The 21303-nt window shown below is 37.3% G+C and overlaps 1 protein-coding gene across 1 annotated transcript in view; it reads right to left on the bottom strand.

Annotated features, from left to right (window-relative positions):
* LOC107674373 (metabotropic glutamate receptor 6-like) overlaps positions 1-21303 on the bottom strand; it is a 69619-nt gene that overhangs the window by 35856 nt on the left and 12460 nt on the right. Inside the window, exon 2 of the mRNA XM_016468335.1 lies at positions 20536-21138. Within this exon, the coding sequence (XP_016323821.1) occupies positions 20536-21090 (555 nt within the window). The 5' untranslated portion in view covers positions 21091-21138. The remainder of the gene's footprint in view (positions 1-20535; positions 21139-21303) is intronic.

Raw genomic sequence — 21303 nt, 5'->3', positions numbered from 1 at the left:
ACTCAGTCACACCAGCCAGCGCCTCCTGATCCACTGAACTGTAGTAAATGCAAAACAATGGCATACACAGATAATGACTGATAAAACTATGTGAATACTGTAACATTCGTTAAAGTTACTTGACGATGTTGTGTCCTAAAATGCCTTGAAGACTCGAATGCAGCCGTTTGTGATTGTTATTTCGCGCCCGCGAGCATACGTGTGTGAAGTGCAGATGCCGATGCAAGAGAGGTGGGTCTGACTCCGGGCTACTTTTACACTGTTGCCACGGGTTATAATGCAAGTTAGCGGTTCTAAATTCACATTAAACCACAGCTTCATGGGTTTTTTGCTCTGATTTATTTTTGGTTTTGTGCTGGTATTGGTATATTTTGCATGCTAGTGATAGGAATCGATCCCTTGACGTGATTGGTTATTGGATTGTGACGTAGCAAACCAAGGGCTGTTTCAAACCATATTTCTGGGTCAGCCTTTGGGAAACTACAGTTTTAAGGAGAAAATACACAGCAATGGTGTTGATTAATAGATTGGCACATGGTTTGTCTAAAAGCATATTAAAAACACCACACAGACAAATAAACAACATAAAAAAATTGATTTTCACTACAGGGGGACTTTAAGCTTTGACAACAAAATGCGGTAGTGAATTATCTGTGCTATTACATCATTTGTCTGGAGCAAATGCAGATGGCTGCCGTTGGTTTCATCATGATTTGTCATTCGGCCTCAAATACCGTTCACCCAGTGACTGACAAACTTGAGCAGTGATCATGCCTCGTCAGCTAATGCGCAGAAGGTAAGCAAGGTCTCAGCGTGTGGGTGAGCAGTAGGGGCGTCCTTACAACAGATAGATGGATGAATTAACAAACCATTTGACAGATTATCTGTGAGGATAAGAGAGGTTTTAGTCAAATGAAGTTAAGCACAGTAGGAGAGATACAGATATCAGGAGGGGGGAGGCAAAGAATTCATTTAACGCTGATTATGTGTGGCGGCCCCCGGCAGTGAGACTTTTCAAAATCCTGCACATTTCAGGTGTCTAAAAAATCTGACACACCCAATTCAGGTCATGGAGCACTCTACTAATGAACTGATGAAATAAATCAGGTGTGTTAGATAACGGACCTTTAAAAAAAAGTACTGTGACAGTACCATGGTACTAGGACTGTGTATTGACACAGATTTCACGTTTTGATTTGATTCGATATTGATTCATTTGGAAATATTTCAGGTACATGTCAAATTTTCTTAAGGAAAATTAAAAAAATATATATTATTAGAATTTAAATTAAATGAACTGTTTTCTATTTTAATGTATTAAAAAAAACTAATTTATTCCTGTGATGACAAAGCTACATTTTCAACAAAAAAGTAAAAAGAATAGAAAGTTCAAAAGAGCAGTGTTTATTTGAAATAAAACTATTTTGTTGCATTATACATTTCTTCAATTTCACTTTTGGTTGATTTAACGCATCAGTGCACCAATCTGTTGTTGAAATATGATAAAATAAATGGTGGCTGTCATAAAAACGTTGCTAACATCTCTAACAGGTAAAACAAATAATAAAATAATAATGAATGTAGTCTAATATACACTCTAAAAAAATCTGTAAAAATAGGGCACAATGTAAAATACCAAAAAGTCAGATTCTGTCCTAACAGAACTGATTCTCAGAATTAATAGTGTAAATTGTAGTAAATTTCACTGCACCCCAGTTTTGGTAGGGATGATTCTCCAGCTGGACAGGACACTAGCTCAGACAGAGCTATTTAATATTCTGCAATAGTTTATCATGACTCCATAACAGAAATGTTCAGCGCCTCTCGGCACGATCCAGATCCAATCTTTTAATCACAGTAATGGCTCCTGTCTGCCCCTGATCTGTGTCCACGCACCTCACTAAAGCCCTAATTTCTGTTACATGCATGTAGTATATGTGTATGTTTGTATTTATGGCTGGATGCATGTTTGTCCATGCATGTCCAACTGTGGGCCGTATGCAAGAAAATTCACAAAGGAAATCAAAATTGAAAGTCCTCGATATGTTCTATCTTAATTTCTGTTTTAATAGGAAATACATCAGCACAGGACAGAAAAACACACTCATAAAACAATGTCATGTTTAACATCCCAGTTTTTTCTAGGTAGCAATGAAATTAAATGGAATTCTGATTAGGCGTTCTGCTTCTTAGATGTTTCTGTTGAAAAAAAAAACATATAATCTCATGTACCTCCTCTCGAATTTCAGAAGATCTTTCATATCTTGCTTGAACTAGCCAAAACAACAAAATCTGCAATTGCAAAGTCAGAGATATCAATATGAACTAATTTCCCATCAAATTCTTCCAAGGCCAAATAATCTGAGCTGCACTCCACATTCAATTTATAGCTCTGAAACATCAAATTTATTAATTCAGCAGATGCTTCTATCCAAAGTGACATGCAAAAGCTATTTGTCATAAGAGCTAACAATATTCATAGTACAGAATGCCAAGTTTGAAGAATCAACTAGATTGGTTAAATTACAAGCTATGCAAAAAAGAAGAAAAAAACTGGATACTTCAATGCACACTAATAACACTAATAATACAACAACAAATCAATCCATCATGATGTCGCCACTGGTCTCCCTCAAATGACCCAAATACAGTTCACATAAAGTTTGAGTCGACTCTTACGTACCCCTAGCTGAAAGCGCATTTATGAATCATTGGTTATAGCCTAGAGCTGCAATTTTCTTGAAGAAGAAGAAGAAGAAGAAGAAGAAGAAGAAGAAGAAGAAGAAGAAGAAGAAGAAGAAGAAGAAGAAGAAGAAGAAGAAGAAGAAGAAGAAGAAGAAGAAGAAGAAGAAGAAGAAGAAGCAAATGCCTGTTAATCCACTTGTGTCCACCAAGCCATTTGTGTCTGTGGTTTTGAAATATGCTTCAAATAAACACAAATCATCTGCCAGTATTGACAGATGCATGCCATTTTAATGAATCACATGTATTGCAATCAGCAAATGATGATGAATGTTACCATGAGAAAATTAGATTGATTAAGAAGAAGAAGAAGTTTTATTTATATAGTGCCTTTCCATAGCTCAAGGTCACTTTACATAGTGCTAAACAAAACATTTGCACACCCATATACACAATACAAAACACATAAGGCCACATTATCCAAAATACATATTAAAAAGATACGTTTTTAGCTGAGTCTTGAATGTAGACAAAGATGGTATATTACGAAGTGTAAGGGGTAGCGAATTCCATAATTTCGGAGCATTAACACTAAATGACCTACCACCTACCGTGGACAGCCGAAAACGAGGAATGGACAAAAGACCAAGCTCAGATGATCTGAGAGACCGGGCAGGAGAATAGGAGTACAGTAGGTCAGACAGATATGGAGGCGCAAGACCATTTAATGCCTTAAACATTAGGAGTAATAACTTGATTAATTAGACGCAGCACTTAATTAGAAGCTTTGAGCCAAGACTTCTGCTTCCCAGACAAACATTTGATAAAGGAATTGCTCAGCATATTTATCAAAAACTTCACTTTTCACATATTTTTCTTAAACTAGAAGAAGCTTGTGAAGTTTACAAATCACTACATAAAATATTTAAAGTTGAAAAGTTGTTTCATGGTTAATAAAACCTTGATTACATTCATTGCTATTAATAATCTTATAAAATAGGATTAAGTCACAAAGCCTGACATTGTTTTGTTATGATAAATGCCCCCTGGAAATACCTTATTAGTAGTGTTTGCCAACTATTGCTCATACTCAAGGTTAAGAATTTGAACAATGAATACAGACATAAATGATTCCTCAAACTTCTATGTGACTGGACTTACAATTTTAGCTTAGTGGATGATTAAAGAAGCGAAAAACATCACATAGACTGAAAGAAAAAGGCATCTGAACTATATCCACCTTGTATTTAAAGGGGTCATATGATGCGAATTAAAATTTGTCCTTTCTCTTTGGAGGGTTACAAGCTCTTGGTGCATAAAGAAGATCTGTAAAGTTGCAAAGACTAAAGTCTCAAATCCAAAGAGATATTCTTTATAAAAGTTAAGAGTCAACCACGCCTACCTAAAACGGCTCGTTCTAACACGCCCCCACATGTCTACGTCACGATGTGGGAAGGTTTGCATAATGCCGCCCAAATGTTCACGCAAAGAAAGAAGGCGTAACTTTGATTCTCGAAACACATTGCATTACACCAAATACACAACATAATGTTCTTTTTAGCAACGTCATATGACCCCTTTAACATGGAATATGATTTTTTGTGAATGTGCTTCCGATTCATTAGCCACTATAGGTAAACAACGAAGAATAACAAAGTGCAGTAAAAGGTAAAACTATTTATAAACCAGTATGTTTATGATTATGATAAAAAAAATTAAGTAATGTGATAACAAATACCAGTTGGCAGCATCGAACAGCATAACGGACTGTTTGTATTGCTAAAACAACGTAGAAACGGCTCAAACCAGAAGACTTGCACATTCAAGTTCAAAAATGGCAAGCAATATAGTCTGATTCATGAACAAATTAATTCGGTTTTAACTCAACAAACACGAGATCTAATTTTTATCATAATATTGTGCTTTGCAACAAAATGGTTACAAGTTCAGTTATTATTTATTTCCATCAGTTGGGTTAACGTTAGGCCCTGTAATTAGCCAACGGAATTTTCAAATCTGTGTAATTATAATTTAAATCGGACTACTTTTCAAATTGTATTTCATAAACCAACATCTCAGACGTTATGTCAAAACGTTATGGGGTTTCAAATCAAAAAATGACTTTCTGTTACAGAACAGGGCATTGATTTCATACATGTCCACTGTAGAGGACATCAGGACTTAAATCATGTTTATCAGGCATTTTGGGAGACACAAGTGAATATGGAAATAAATTATACATCAATATTCCTATGAAATATTAGATATTATTATTAAAATGTTGCCAATTATTACACTTCTTTTTTCATTAAATGTTGCTCCAAGAACACATTAATATGCAAATTAGATACAGTGTATAGATACATTGCATTGAATGGGAATATTAATTTATGGCCATTTTACCCACATATTGCATAAAGTAAAATGGTGTATCAATTCATTCCATTATATCTTTCATAACATAGTTGAGAATCATCTTTATACAAATTTTGGTTAAAATTTTTTTTAAACAACTGAGTCCTAGTGTCCACTACAGAGGACATAGCATAACATATAAATAAAATATCATTTTTCAAAAATGTTTTTTTTACCATTTGTTTCTTATGCTCTAAACAATGTGATGACATGAAGAAAAAAACAAAATTCAAAAAACGTTTTTTTTTTTCTGGGTCTCAGGAGGATATAGCGTGTAATGACAGACATTTAGCGTGTAAGGGCATGTTTATGTAACCCTCCTATTATGTTTTAGCTGTATAAAACATAATCCTACGGTCTTTTGATTTCAATTTAAATTGCAATTCAATTGCAATTTCAGGGGCACTTCTAAAATATTTTGGAGCATCCTCTGCCACTGGTCAGGATGAGCCACCCACCTTTGATATAACTGTTTGTGCTCGAAGGGGGTCTCGCCCAGGGTGTAATTCAATGTAGAACCACCACTGGCTGTGTGTGTGCATTTGGATGGGTTAAATGCAGAGCACAAATTCCGAGTATGGGACACCATACTTGGCTACACGTCACTTTCACTTTAATTTAGTGAAAAGTCAAAGCTGACAAAAAAGTGTACTGCTGACAGCCTGATAATTCAGTGTCTCGATGCATAATAATAGCAACTGACACAAGAAGAAGTTCACACAAAAGCATTCCCTATAGTTAAAAAAAAAATAGCCACGATTTTCTCACTTGAATTAACTGCCACAGACATCAGTGCAATTACTGACCATTTACCTCACAATAACGGCAATAAGAGGAAACTCTGACAGCCAAGGTGCCTGTGGAAACTCACTTCCTTTGGAATGACTAATGCAATGATTATTTATTCACAAAGAAACCTGTAGAAATCTTAAATCAAAATATAATCCCTCCATTGACCCATTGCATGCAATTTCTAAATGATTAATGCTCAAACATGCACCTCACAAAGTGATTTCGGTCCTCAAAACTCTTACTGTCAAACATTTGTCCTGGTGCTCTTTCCTTTCGTTAGCACTTTCTTATACAGACTCAATGTGAGTTTTCTGAACAGAAGCCAGCAGCTTATTGCACCAAAGGTCCTCTAATTTTGCAGCTAAGAGCCACTGATGTGCTTTCTAGACCCCCAGACTCTGTTTAATGACTCAGGACGAAGACAATGTAATTAAGGCCAGAAAGACACTCACACAAGTATGTGAACACAAATGCTTCTACATACGCAAGCTCAATTTTACGTGACAGAAGACAATTCATGCCAAGATGCAAGCTTTGCTGCAAGTAGGGAGGGGTGTGCGATATATATCGTCTGCGATAATATCGTAATTGTTGTTTTAACGATGTGCAATTTGACATTATCGAGTATTTTGCAAAAACCATTCAAAACACCCCTACAGAGTGCACGCACACACTACGTGGTCTAAACTAGTGCGAGTGCGCACTTGGAGTGCATTCTGTCACTGCATGATTCAATTAAAATACATTTAGAATTATCACAAAATTCAAGATATGGGGACAGAAACTTTATATATTTATATAATCTCATATAGTTAATCAATATCGCACAAAGAGTGCCATTTTTTTCTCCAAATGATTACAAACGTACTATTGATTTTTTTTACAACAGTTCAAAAAACAAGAAGTTAATTAAGAGACTTACATTATAGACACCATATTGCCTGTTTCTGCTCTATTTCAACAACAAAAATAATTCCAAACACAGCCATAGCACTGTTTTGCGTTTCTGAGCAACATGACAGTGTTTCGTTCCTGAATGAATCAACTAGGGGTGTAACGATTCACTCGTTTTCTCGATGCATCAATTACAAACCCTGACGATGCATATGCATCGATCTTGAAACATGATTTTGAATCGTGAATCGTCGATTTCGGACAGTAATCGATATAAAATGCTAAGAATCGAATGAATCGCGATTTCTATAGTGATTCAATGCTTTCAAAATATATACACATTAAATTACTACAAGCACGAATTAATGGAGACCTTGAACAGTGTTCGTACCTCGTATCATATTCTGTGTGGTGGTCAGTTCACTCTGATAGAAATTAATCTTTTCCAATAAGTTGAAACTGATTTTGACCTTTTATTGGCATTTTTACCTTTATAAAGCCTTTTTTTCCTAAAAGTGTGCATTATCTTTTGAGTCAAATTCTTACATGTAATCAGTGAATTAGAATATGAAGACATTTGGGCTGTTACCAAGCAAATGAAATCAGTATCAATATAATTCATCTTTGCAATGCAGAGGAAACGCAGAAGCTGCATCTGAAGTGGCATTTAGATGTATTTACACACTACTGTTTAGTGCAGAACATGAATGCATTTAACCTGCAGTTACAAATGCATAAACAATGTTCTGATATATTAAACAAAACGTTAAATACTGATATTTGAAATTATTTAAATAATGAAAGATACTTTAAATGTGAAATTAAAACCACCAGTAGGTGGCAGCAAGTCACTGTTAATAAGTGAGTCATTGGGATTAACCCAAATCATTTAAACGGTTGATTCTAGGGCTGTGAATCTTTGGGTAAACAGCAAATCGATTTGATTCACGCTTCATAGGTTTTCGATTCGATTCAAGAACGATTTTTGCAAATTAAGAACGATTCAATTCAATTCACAATTAAATTCGATTTGATTCTATTAACGATTCGATTCTGCATTCTTTAAGTGCATTCACAGGATTATTTAAATGCTTCCCCTAAATTCTTTAAATGCTTATTAGTCAGGGGCAAATTACACAGCAGCCTTTATGGTTAGAGAACCATGGTTTAGAGGAAAAAAAACACTTTTGTCCATTGTTAGATGATCTATAATTTTTTCCTAATGGCAATTTTATGATTATTTTATATACTACAAACAATTATTTCAATTTTCTGCACAGAATTAGGTAGAAATATACTTTATATTTTCTGTACTGTAATAAATGATATGTCAATTAGCACTGCATCATTCATAAATTGTATTTATTTATTGTGTTTTTGTCTTAACGTTGTCTTAAAACCTTTAGGAGTCAGCTGTCCACGGCAGTCCTTAAGATACCAGCACAATAACACACTCAGCAAAATATCGTCTAATTATCGTTATCGATAAAATCCAAGAAAATATAGAGATATTATTTTTTGTCAATATCGCACACCCCTAGCTGCAAGGGGTGCCATAATGTGCATCAAACCAGTGAATGGGTGCCATCACAATGAGAGTCCAAACAGCTGATAAAAAACATCACAATAAATGATTCAGACGCAATAACTGGTGAACGCAACATTACAGAATCATATTTTAGCCGAAAGCATGGTTTGAAGCTAAAAACGTCTTAATGATGGATTTGTTTCTTACAAACATGCAAATTTTCACTTCACAAAATGTTAATTGATGGACTGGAGTTGTGTGGATTAGTTGTCGATTATTGTGATGTTTTTGTCAGCTGTTTGGACTCTGCCAGCAGGCACACAACGTCATAAGAAGTTGATATTTGATTACATTTCGGTTGTGACATCAGGTGACCAAAAGTCAGTGTCAGTTCAACGTGTAATGTCACTGTTAATTTGATGTCCAATGTCCAATGACGTCAGCTGACGTTGATAATTTTGTTGTTTTTAGGTTTTGTAAAGTAACCAAAATCCAACTTTAAGTCAACGTCAAATTGACGTCAACCTGATTTTCTTTCTCAACCAAAATGCATCATCTGTCTGACGGTCCAACGTCAACCTGACGTTAAATTGATGTCCAGTGCCTGCTGAGCTCATTCTGACGGCACCCATTCACTACAGAGGATCCATTGGTGAGCAAGAAACAAACTCATCTACATCTCGGATGGCCTGAGGGTGAATACATTTGCAGGAAATTTTAATTTTTGGGTGAACTATTCGCTTAAATGAAGGAGAACATGCATACAGCATCTTTTTGTTGTTCAAACTCTGCTGTATTTGCTACAGATTCATTCATCACTTGCTAAAAATTAGTAATCCCTGTTGAAAACACCAGCTTATGCTGGTTAGGTATGTTTTAAAGCATGGATGCTGGTTTGAGCTGGTTTAAGCTGGTCCTTAACTGGTCAAGAGCTGGTTTAAATTGGTCACGTGCTGGTCCTAAGCTGGTCCTTAGAAGGAGCTAGTTGCTTAGGACCAGCTTAAACCAGCTCAAACCAGCAGCCATGCTTCAAAACATATCTAACCAGCATATGTGGGTTTTTTTCAACAGGGATATTGGCAACATGGACAGTTATGTGACATAAAAAGAAAATATGACAAAGGCTACATTAAATATGAGATACTGGCGCAAAGCCAGATGAGAACATGATCTGCATTAAATTGTCATCTTCTGCAGGCAGTTTTCTCTTTCAGCTGAACTGTCATAGTTTGAATAACATCATGCGGGGCAAGTTTGTAAAGTTAGATACATTTTTGACATGTTTTAGCAGCCACAGTACCTGAATAATAAAACATCAGGTTTAAAGGTGCAGTAAGCGATTTCTGAGAAACACTGTTGATATTTGAAATCACCAAAACAAACACGTTCCTATCCAAAAGGATCACACCCTTATCTTGATAGCTCCGCCCACAAATTCATGAACATGCTATGCAACACAGGCAACTCCCCCATCATGAGTGGACACACCCCCTTACTGATTGGATAGAAGTGTGTTTTGGTGCTCGGTACAATCCACTTTAAACAGTGTTTCTCAGAAATCGCTTACTGCACCTTTAATAGCACATGATTTTTATGGTAATTCTAGCAATGCTTTAAATCTCGGGGTTTGATAGCAACAGGCAGGTAAATATGTACAGCAATCATGCGTCTGGGTACTTGTAGAGGACGTTTTTGGCCTAAGCCGTATGGAATAAGGCCAGAAATACACTTTATGCAAGTATGCAAATGCAGATGCCAAGTCCTTAGTCAATGCGCTGCGGCCGGGTTGAACATACTTGATGGGCATATTAACTAACTTGTTTCACATGATTCACTTTAAACTATTGCTTCACCGTGACAGACTGTATAAAAGAAGACATTTACGCCAAAAAAAAGCTATTGAGGCAACACTGAGAATGCAAGTCCTTGTCCGGGTTATTATAATTAACTAAAACTACACTGTAAAACATTTTTTGAAGTTGCAAATAAAACAAAGATTATTGGAGTATGTTTTATACAAAAATACTATTTCAGTTTTTCTACTTAAATATTTCATGATTAATTTAATGTCTTACTTGCTATTTCTTAGTAACTGTCTTTGAAATTTTCTAACAATTTCTGAGTGAAAACTGTTTCTACAGCATTTTTTCAGTCAAATAAATCCATAAAAAAATTTTTTTTACCTGAAATAAAATAAATGATAAGTGAAATAAAATATTTAAAAAAAAAACTTAAACTTGTTTATTTCAGCTAGTTGTCAATGAAATATTTCTAATTTAATTTATCTTGATGTACTAAAATAGATAAAATGAAAATAAAATGATTAAAAACAATTTAAACATTTAAAACTAAAAAATGACAAAAACAGCAAATTTACTTAAACTTTAGCAAAAATTCAAATGAAAACAGAAAATCTAAACTAAACTTAAACTATCAATAAAACTATGAATGATACTAAAATAACCCTGGTACTTGCATTGCATTATGAAAAGTGGTCAGATTTCATTCTGGAATGCAAATACACATGCAATTGCATAGCTAGAAGTATCTGCATAGAGAATATTTCAGACGTAAGTTGTTTCCATTAGAACATTTTCACATGCAAATCTTACCAAAACCACCATTTCAGAGATTTACCTATGAATTTCAGTAAGATTTGCAAAAATAAATAAATAAATACTACACTTTAAATAATTTGTGATGAGTTTTAGACATACTAAAAATGCATCTCAGGGGAGTTCAGGAGTCCACCAAAAAAAGTCTGCAATATTAATGCTGTTCGAATTTCCTATTAGCCACATTTCCCTGCTTGTTTCACCTAATTAGGCATGAGATATAAAGAAACACCTTTGTTGTCTATAAAAAAACAACACACTCATTTTGAGTTTGTCCCACAAACAATACATTTCACTGTTTTACAACCTCATCTGATTGTTTTGGCAAGAGGTAATCAAACTCCTCTGTTCTACACGCATCTGAATCTGCCTCATAAAACTAAGAGTCAGCAAAGGATCTCTGCAGAGTTTTATGCCACATAAAGACGAGCCGTTAAAAATGTAGTACCTGAAGCTGTTTCATGAGCCAGAGCACTAAGTCTTATCATTAAAAAAACATGCGGTTTGCTACCGTGTCCCATCCAGAGAGAACGGCCACAGAGACGACATTAACAATTACGCAACTGCTACACTGCTGAAGTGCTGAATTATACTGTGGTTCACGCGGTCTGTCGGGACTTATGTGGCGCTTTCATTGGAAGGTCTGTGACCGCTCTGTAATCCAAATGAGAGTGTGTATGTGTGTGTGTGTGTGTCTGAGAAAGACGTCCGAGCGACTCAGAGAAAGACATGAGCTGTGTGTGTATGTGTGTACATGTATGACTCCTAGTGTGCTCTGTTTCTGAAAAGGTGCACTGAAGGTCTGTGCATGCTCATAGATGTGTCATCTCTGTCTGTAAAGCAGGAAGGACGTGCCGTCTTTAAAGTGAGTGTCTGACAGGGAGAGTCATTACCGTGGGGTGAAATAAAATCTCATTTAACTCGCCCTGACTGTGGAAAGCATGAGATACGACCCCTCTTGTGACTCTTGAATCAAGAAACGCAGATAAAAACACAGAACTGAAAACACACACTGCATTCCAATTCACAAACTGTCTGTCCTAAACGGTATGTGAGATTAGAATTAGCGCATCACAAATTATAGTTCATTGAACAGTGTACCAAAGGTGTCTGGATGGATTTCAAAGTGTGCATCGGTGCATGTTTTGTTTGGCTGACACCAGCCACAACCAGTGACAGTGCTATTTTTTATTTTTTCAGTTGTAGAAAAATGGTGACAAATTCTATATGGAAATAAATTGTCCTATATCAAGTATATTTGAACATAAATACATGATGATTTCTTATATGGTATTGTATAGTACTTTTCTGTTAGAAAATTAACATATTTAAATGTAAAACTACATTTAAAAATGATTAGTGTTACACATTAAACAATGTGTTGCTTTTAAAATTTTGTAAAAAAAAAATACAATGAATATTATCTCCACATTATCTCATCGAGTTATTCTGTTAAAATGTCTATCTTGTACCATTTCAAGTTTCAAGACTGTTCTTGACTCATCAGCTGATTAATGTATTTGAGTAAAATATTGAAATAATTAAAATCTAGTTACCACTAGAATACTTGCCTAGTCTTCTGCAAAAATAGAAATAGACTTTTAGATTTTTGAAGGCATATGATGCCTTATATCTAAAAGAATTTGAACCATATGCAAAAAAAAAAAAAAAATCTTAACATTTATTAGATACTACAGCAGTAAAGTGATTACTTTGAGGTAGGCTTTTATTTAAGATACAGTGGGTTAATATGACTTATTTTTCAGTGTTATAATTGCCCCCAAACCCTGTTACAATCGCCCCCACCAAGAGGGCAATTGTAACACTCTGACTTCTTGCATTAATTTATTATAGTCTTGTCCTTTTTAGTATAATATATCAATTGTATTATTAATTAGTGCACCTATATTTGTTTCTTGTATCAAAAGATGACTAGTGTATTTCAAGTAGTCTGTGAGTTATGAAGGTAAATGTAAAAAATGTCCAAAATGTACTAAACCTAGATATTTGTATATATATTATATAAATATATTATTAATTTATGAAATTGTTCAAATTTCTAATAGGTTTTGTGTATGTTTTTACTTCATAAGACAATATATTTCATATTGAAATGTAATATATGTACATACTGTATATTACACACTGTGCGTATGGGATGCACAGAAGATTGTCATGATACGCTGCCGGAAGGAACGAAGGAGCCATGGATAAACGAAACTCTTTTATTAAATCCAACACACAGGGTAAATCCACAACTGGGAGGAAAGGAAGACACGTACACAACTGGTAGACCCGACAAACACAGACTGAACAGACTTGGGCTAAATACACAGGATAATGAGGGAATTGGGAGGAACACAGGTGAACAGAATGACTAATTAGACAGACAACAAGGACAGGAACGACCAAATAAGGGCACATGAGGGAGAAACTGGGTCACGGGGAGCAAAACACAAAGACGGTCCAATTTCCTGACATATCGCCGCCCTCCCGGAAGGCACGCCCTCGCGCCGAAGAAACAACAGAAGGAGGGACGGTTGGGAACTTGGGAGGAGGCTCAGGAGGAGGACGGACACCCGGGAGGGGGCTGGCAGACAGAGTCCAGGTAGGTGACGATGGAGGGAGGAGCCAAGGAGGAAACAGGAGGAGCCAGGGCGGATCAGACGGAGGGAGGAGTCAGGGAGGAAACGGGAGGGACTTGGAGCATGCGGCGCCAAGTGGGACCCAGGCCACAGCCATAATGACGACCCACGGTTGAGCCGACGGAGGTAGGAGCCATGGAGGAGGAAGGGCTGATGACTCCAGGGGGCCCACCGACTGCGACGGAGGAGCCCGAAGCCGAGACGGAGAACCAATGAGCCAGGGCGACGGGGAGGATCCGGAGGGCCAAGGCGGAGCAGATGGCGCCGGCGACCAAGACAGAGGACTGAGGAGGAGCCGAAGGGATGGAGGAGCCTGACAGAACCGGAGGGACGAGGCGCAGCCAGTGGAGTGGAGTCCCGAGGTGACGGATGGTCGACGACAGACCAAAGCGGAGCCGGAGGGACGGGGGGGGACGGGGGAGTCCGGCGGCAGGAGCGGGCGGGAAGGAGGGCGGTCATTTGTGAGCCTCCGGGCTTTCAGGGCTTAACTCAGGAACGAGAGCCCTCTCTGGGCTGGACGTGGAAACCGGAGCCCTCTCTCCTTCGGAGTTGCACAGTCCCAGATCCGTAATCAGCTCGCCCTCGGCCACGGTGCAGGGGGCGGAGCTCCTCTCCGCGCTCTAACTGTCAGCGGCTTTCTCCCTCGCGGCAGGCGTTGTATCCGGCTCTCGCACCTGGTCTGACGATCCGAGAGGCTCTGGCTCCATGGCGATCCTCAGCTCTTGCAGTCGCACTCCTTGGCGATGGCTCGTCAGTCGCAACGGGCTCGGGCTCTCCGCCATCAGTGGGCTCGGGCTTGCGCTCCACGCAGCGGGGAGATGGTGGGCTGGGCTCTGGGTCTGGCTGTGTTCTGGATCGGAGATAGACGCTCTCCAGACACTGGATGATAGCTTCTCTCCAGCTCAGTCCGGTGGTGTCTGGGAGGTCGACGGGGCGGTGGTAATTAGCCCCGATCCAGAACAGGGAGTTCAGCGCAGCATCGTCAAACGCCGTTAAAACGGTGAGCTGGCTGAACTCAACCGCATACTCCAACAGGGAAAGGTCCTTGCGGGCTAGGGCGGTGAATTTGGCAGCGAGGGGATCCATGGGGAAAAACAGAAAACAAACACTGTAAAAAAAACACGGAAAACAAACAAAGGGAAAAACACAGTTCGAAAGGAACGAAGAAGCCTTTTATTAAATCCAACACACAGGGTAAATCCACATTTGGGAGGGAAGAAAGACACACGTACACAACTGGTAGACCCGACAAACACAGACTGAACAGACTGGGGCTAAATACACAGGATAACGAGGAAACTGGGAGGAACACAGGTGAACAGAATGACTAATTAGACACACAACAAGGACAGGAAAAGGAACGACCAAATAAGGGCACATGAGGGAGAAACCGGGTCACGGGGAGCACATGGGGAGCAAAAAACAACAAAGACCGTCCAATTTCCTGACAAAGATACTGTAAAAACAGTTTTTAAAGGTATAAACCTAATAATTAAGTAATTTTAATTAATATGAAACTTTAAAGGTTTCAAATTAAATTAAGGTTTAACTCACTGTAAATGCTGACTTTAAAAGGCTAGTCCACCAAAATCTACATTTGTCATAATTTACTTACCCTCGTATCATTCCAAACTTGCAAAAAACACAAAAAAAGTGTTTTCTCTCTCTCTCTTTTCTACTTTTTTTTTTTTTTTGTATTTGTCTAATGAAAGTCAGTGGGGACCAGTATTGTTTGGACCTCAACATTCTTCATAATATCTTATTTTGCAGAAGAGAAAGTCATGCAGGTCTTGAGTGGCATGGAGGTGAGTAAATGGTGACAAAATTGTAATTTTTGGGTGAAATATCCCTTTAAGGTAATGAATTTAGATAGATGTTAACATTTTATTTGCAATATAATGTGGTAGTATGTCCAAATATAGGCATACTGACTATTTATGAAATGCATAATACAGAGTGTACTTTACTGTACTCTATTTTTTTTAAATAGTAAATGAAACAAATTGCTACACTGTTGTGAAGTGACTTAAACACTGCATATTTAATTTATGTTTGTGTAAAAACTTTAGTTATTGATATGTACCTTTAAGGTGCTAATATTGACCTTTTGGGGTAAATAAGATGTACCTTTTGAAAAGATACCATCCCAGTGATTGCTTTTATACCTTTTTTTCTGAGAGTATGCACGTATGCTATTGCAATCATAGTCAGCATCTCACTACAGTGCATACTAAAAAGCACATATTTTACAATCATCAGTGAAGTACATATTTTCAGTGCATCCACCGATTAATTCCTGACATAAAGGCTTGAATAAACATAAAAGACTGTCCACAAACGACAGGTGTTTGGTGTCACAGACATCAAAGAAATTTCCGGAACTCAAGCATTGTGCTCACAATCTGTCTCATGATATTTTCATCATGTTTCTGACACATCAAACACATCTTAATGATCGACTGTGTAAAAATATCAGCGAAACAACAGGCTTTTCGTATGCAAAACATGGGCTAAATGGCTGTTTGAAACAGTCCCAAGCATATTTAAACAACAAAAACATGATGAATGGGAAGAGGTGGCTGTCGAACCTTTGTCCACGCTTCAGCAAGCAATCTGTAGACTGGAATAATCACTCGCGCTGATGCTGTGCCCCTCATCATACAGACGCAAAAAGGTCCGGTTAATGAAGATCCACTGTACCACTGCTTTTGTTCTGCATTCGTTTCAGACTTTATTCCACGTGTGTTTAATTAGAGGGTTGGCTACAGACAGCTGTCCCCACGGATACAGCCTATTGTCTAACACCTTTCTGTCATTTACAACAGCACAATGGGATAACTTCCTGTGAAATTGAAATGCACTTCACAGTTTTTGTGTTTTTTAAATGAAATTTGAATTTCAATCGATTTGAAAAAATTAAATAAAGAAACGTGACATTGTGACCTGATCTGTATGCTAATCATGTACTATAGTGGTACTATGGTACTGTGATGGCATTATATAGTAAAACCATTATACTTTGGTACTGTATTCATATTCAAGACAGCCGAACCCCTTAGATGTAAAATATTTACTTCAAATACCCCCTGAGATTTTAAGTTAATATTTCAAGAATTTAACTACACATTTGTACCTACACAATTATTATTAGTAGTAGTAGTAGTAGTAGTGGTGGCAGTATTATTTTAAATTCTAATTATAAAAATGACAACAGAAATATATTACTGTTGTAAATAAAAAATAAAATAAATTTATTTAATAATAATAAAAAATTATTTAATAATTATAATAACAAAATGCAACAGACTAGTTATTTAATTAAATTGCAGCCTTTGATTTGATAATCACACTAAGATATATTGCGATTAGCATGTAGTCTGATTTATTTTAATTTTACATTCAATATAATTAATTATTACCTTTTCATCAACTCTCAAACCCTCTGCAGCTCCCTCACATACTTCGAAGAAAAAAATGTGTCCAAAAACTACATATCAGTGCCATAACTACACCATTATCATGGTAAAAAAGCCATTTTGCCTGATGTATTTAATTGTGATTTTTCTGGTTTGAAGGCATTTCTGCCTGTCATGTTCATCGGTTTCACAATACACAGTTATATATTTGAATATACAACGATGCCTTTGATATTTTGTCGTAACCAGCTTATGAGATCACCTAAAACATGTAAATATGCATTTGACAAGGGCAGAAATCAACAGAGTGGCTTAGCAATGGCCCTGTTAATGAGATTACTGTGAACTGGAAATGCTGGATTTAGGAAACAATAAAGCAGTATTTTTTTCTTCAATCAATCACAAAGAAACATGTGAGGCCTCAGCATTCATGCGATCATTTTAATCTGACATTACAGGTTTGTGTCCCCACCACTGTGCCAAATGCTTACTCAACTTCATCCTCTCCTAAAATTCCTTTGGTGAAATAAAAAGACAAAACGGGTCAATTTTTAAGCACCTCAGGTGTATAGATCTGTAAAATGAATGTAGAGAGTAGCTCAGATCGTTTGGAGAGATGGTTTAGATCGTATCTGCGATTACAAACTAAGCAGAAGCAAAGCAGAAATCTCCATTTGCTCTCCACTGCTTCATAGAAGAATCAAATGAGATATTAAAAAAGATCTTGGGTTTTCTTTCCCACGAGTCTCTCTTGAACATTGTTTTGTCAAAGCATTTCTATTAAGATCAATCAGCGATCATCACAGCCTTTGTTCGCAAAATGAAGTAAGGGCTCTTTACAGCTCAATAATGCACCGCAGACGGGCTAAGGGAGCTCAAATTGTATTATGACATACAATCAGCTTCTCTTGGAGTCTTAACCAGTGTACACCGAAGCGTAGACGACATATAGAAGCCCTCTGAATCTATTGTCTTGTTCCATTAGAGAACAGCTAAAAAAAGCTTTATTGGTCTGTCACTCGGTCGACTCTCATAAAATCAACTTCCCTTTTCACCTCACAAAAGAGGAAAAAACTCTCTACATGCTCTCAGAACAATATGTCCGCTTCTCATTTCAAACATAAGAACCATGTAGGAAGGGATCTTAGTCCTGTGGAACCCGAGGATATAGGGAACAAGATAGCCTTCACAAAAAAGCTTACACTAGTGGAGCAAATCACACCATTCGTCACAGAGATTCCCTCGTTCCCAGGCAGGGTGTCCATGCCATGTGTTCTCAGACGAGCCTAATACTGCAATATATGAGGGAGCCACCAAGTATGATCCTCTTGGGAGAAAGTTGGAGCCGTTTCAGGATGAATAAAGGATAGTTGTTCACACATGTTTAAACCTCCCCCAGTTTTTGTTAGGAAAAATGTGCATGGGTTTTGTGCTTTGTTGTGTGTAGAAGTCTGATCACAAATGCTTGCGGATGCCAAAAAATGCTGATTACACAAATGTGCTCTCCTATCTTGATCCAACTATGATGTACTCGCCAGTTTTTCAGACAAGCAGATTGGACACTCGGAGTCACAAGTTCACTCGTGCATAGGCAAGATTTACTTACAGGAAATGTTTAGCATTTATTATTAGGCTGAGATGATAAGAGGTCATGGGGGGTTAAAGTCTACACTAGGGGTCAAAGGTGTTTAATGTTTTTAAAAGATGTCACCAAGGCTGCATTTATTTGATCAGAAATACAGTAAAAACAGTAATATTGTGAAATTTTATTGCAATTTTAAATATCCATTTTCCATTTGAATATATTTTAGGATATAATTTATTCCTGTGATGGGAAAGCTGAATTTTTTAAAACACAAAAAAATAATAAGAAATGTTTCTTGAGCAGCAAATCAGCATATCAGAATGATTTCTGAAAGATCGTGTGACACTGAAGACTGGAGTAATGATGCTGAAAATTCAGCTTTGCATCACAGGGATAAATTATATTTTAAAATATATTCAAATAGAACACAGTTCATTTTCATTGTAAAAAAATGTTCACAATATTACTGTTTTTACAGCATTTTTGCTCAAATAAATGCAGCCTTGGTAAGCATAAGAGACTTCTTTTAAAAAACATTAAAATTATTCCAAACCATTGACTGCCACTGTAAGGACAACATTTTTAACATAATAAGCAGTTGCCACAATAATGACAGAGTAAAGTTAGTTCAAAAAAAAATAGCACAGTGTTTAAAAGCTCTGCATGTTTGGATGAAGATCACTAAATATGATTGCTACTCAAAGTGAATATGATATGCAATGATCATTTCCACCATGGCAAGCATCGAGGGAGGTTGGCATTTCGAGATGCAGATGAAACATTGGCCGCCACAACACGTGGAGCTTTGTAACGCCTGCCCAGTGTTCATGTGGTCCAGTCGTGAGTTATCCAAGCCTTCCCATTAAAATTCCACAAGCACAGAATGCAGTATGAACAAATGAACAACATTTGAGCATTGAAAGTTTGGTAAAAACAACTGCAGAGAATGAGAATCCACAGCTGTAGGGAATAAAAATCAGCCTAAATGCTTGCTGGATTTAGGACAAAGCAGAACTAATATTCAAAAGCCTATGGGATACCAGAGAGCTAAAGGCCGACAACATGATTAGCTGCTCTCTCTAATCCTCCTTGTCAATTAACGCGAGGTCCTGGCCCATAGGCATTGAGATCCTGTCCATTTTAAAGCAGATTGGCTGGTATGGCGGGGCAAACACAAAGGTAAGGGTGTACAAAAGAATAAAAACTATAGGTTCAGTGTGAAAATCACACAATCAGACATAGTCCTAAAACTACCCCTACAATCAAAGTGAAATGACAGGTTGATGTAAACTTAAAATTATATGTAAAAACAAAATGCCTCATTTGTTGTTGTTCCAGGAATTCCAGAGTGTATTTCCAAAACCAACAAGGATGTTGATCCAGAAACATGTCGTACCTGTTGAAATCACTGTACGCTGAAGAAAATACACATACTGTATATACAAGGGCTGTGTCATTCAGAACTGAATCAAGAATACCTTTTACATTTCAAATCAATTCCTGAATTTGAAATGCGGTAGCAAACAAGATGCAGAACTGCAATTCAAGTTTGAATGTAAGGTATAAGTACAATTAAGATGAACTGACATTCAAAGAAATTCATATAACTATTTTTCAAATTTATATTTAATTGTTTTAATCATTCTAATGTTTTAATTATCATAATGTTTAATCATCCTCATGGACAGAGAGAATAACAGAACAATAGATAGAACAATAAAACGTTAGATAGAATGGTAGATAGATAGAATGACAGATAGAACGACAGAATGATGCATAAAACAAAAGAACGATAGAACGATAGAACGATAGATAGATAGAACGATAGATAGATAGATAGATAGATAGATAGATAGATAGATAGATAGATAGATAGATAGATAGATAGAGCCAATTCTTTAATTCTGAATTTTGCACAACCCTGGTACTCACTCACTCACATATGTTTGAAATGAGTTCTCACCTCAAACAATCGCAGGACATTGGCCACCATGATGGACACTGAGCTGCCTGACGCCCCTATCACACCCACCACGCGTTCAGGCTTGCGTATGATCGGTTGTTCGCCGTTGGAGCAGCGTATATCAGATGTGTCCTTCTGAATGAGGGCCTGGACAAATGTCAGAGACTGCTCTAGAGCGTAAGTGTCCCTGGAACACGTATCGAGGATCCGGGCCCCTAGCGTAATGTTGGGCAGCAGTTCTGGGTCGCTGTTGATCTGGTCCAGTGCGTATAGCATGGCCTCCATCCGGTGGATTCCTTTCTCCTTCTTTATTTCTCCACACGGGACCCCTGCGGGACCCCTGGCATGGACTGGAAACAGGCCCCCCAAGGTGATGTCCCCCAGGATTTTGATGGAATGTGGGTGTGAGTGCTGGTGAACCGATGAACATGGGCTTAGCCACACCCACAAAATCCACAAGAGGCGTGGCCATGTGGTAGAGTGACAGTTGCTCCAGCTTAAAACCCGGAACATCCTGACCTGATGGTCCAATGAGAACAGAGGAAGATATGTCATAATGACCAGGAATCAAACACGTATGTGTTCATCCACTATCTGAGGAACCTGTAAGAGATAGGCAAAAATATGTACATGAAGAAGAATAGAGGTGCAATTATTAGCAATTATAATTACACTTTAATAATATATATTTACATGAATACATATAAAATATAATATGAACATTTAAAAATAAAATAATAAATATTACTATTGTAAAATTACACTGTA

This window comes from Sinocyclocheilus anshuiensis, unplaced genomic scaffold (genome assembly GCF_001515605.1).
Source record: "Sinocyclocheilus anshuiensis isolate Anshui unplaced genomic scaffold, SAMN03320099.WGS_v1.1 scaffold188, whole genome shotgun sequence".
Classification (NCBI taxonomy): Eukaryota; Metazoa; Chordata; class Actinopteri; order Cypriniformes; family Cyprinidae; genus Sinocyclocheilus; species Sinocyclocheilus anshuiensis.
Note: the sequence above shows the minus strand (reverse complement) of the source record. Positions and strands in the feature narration are given on the sequence as shown.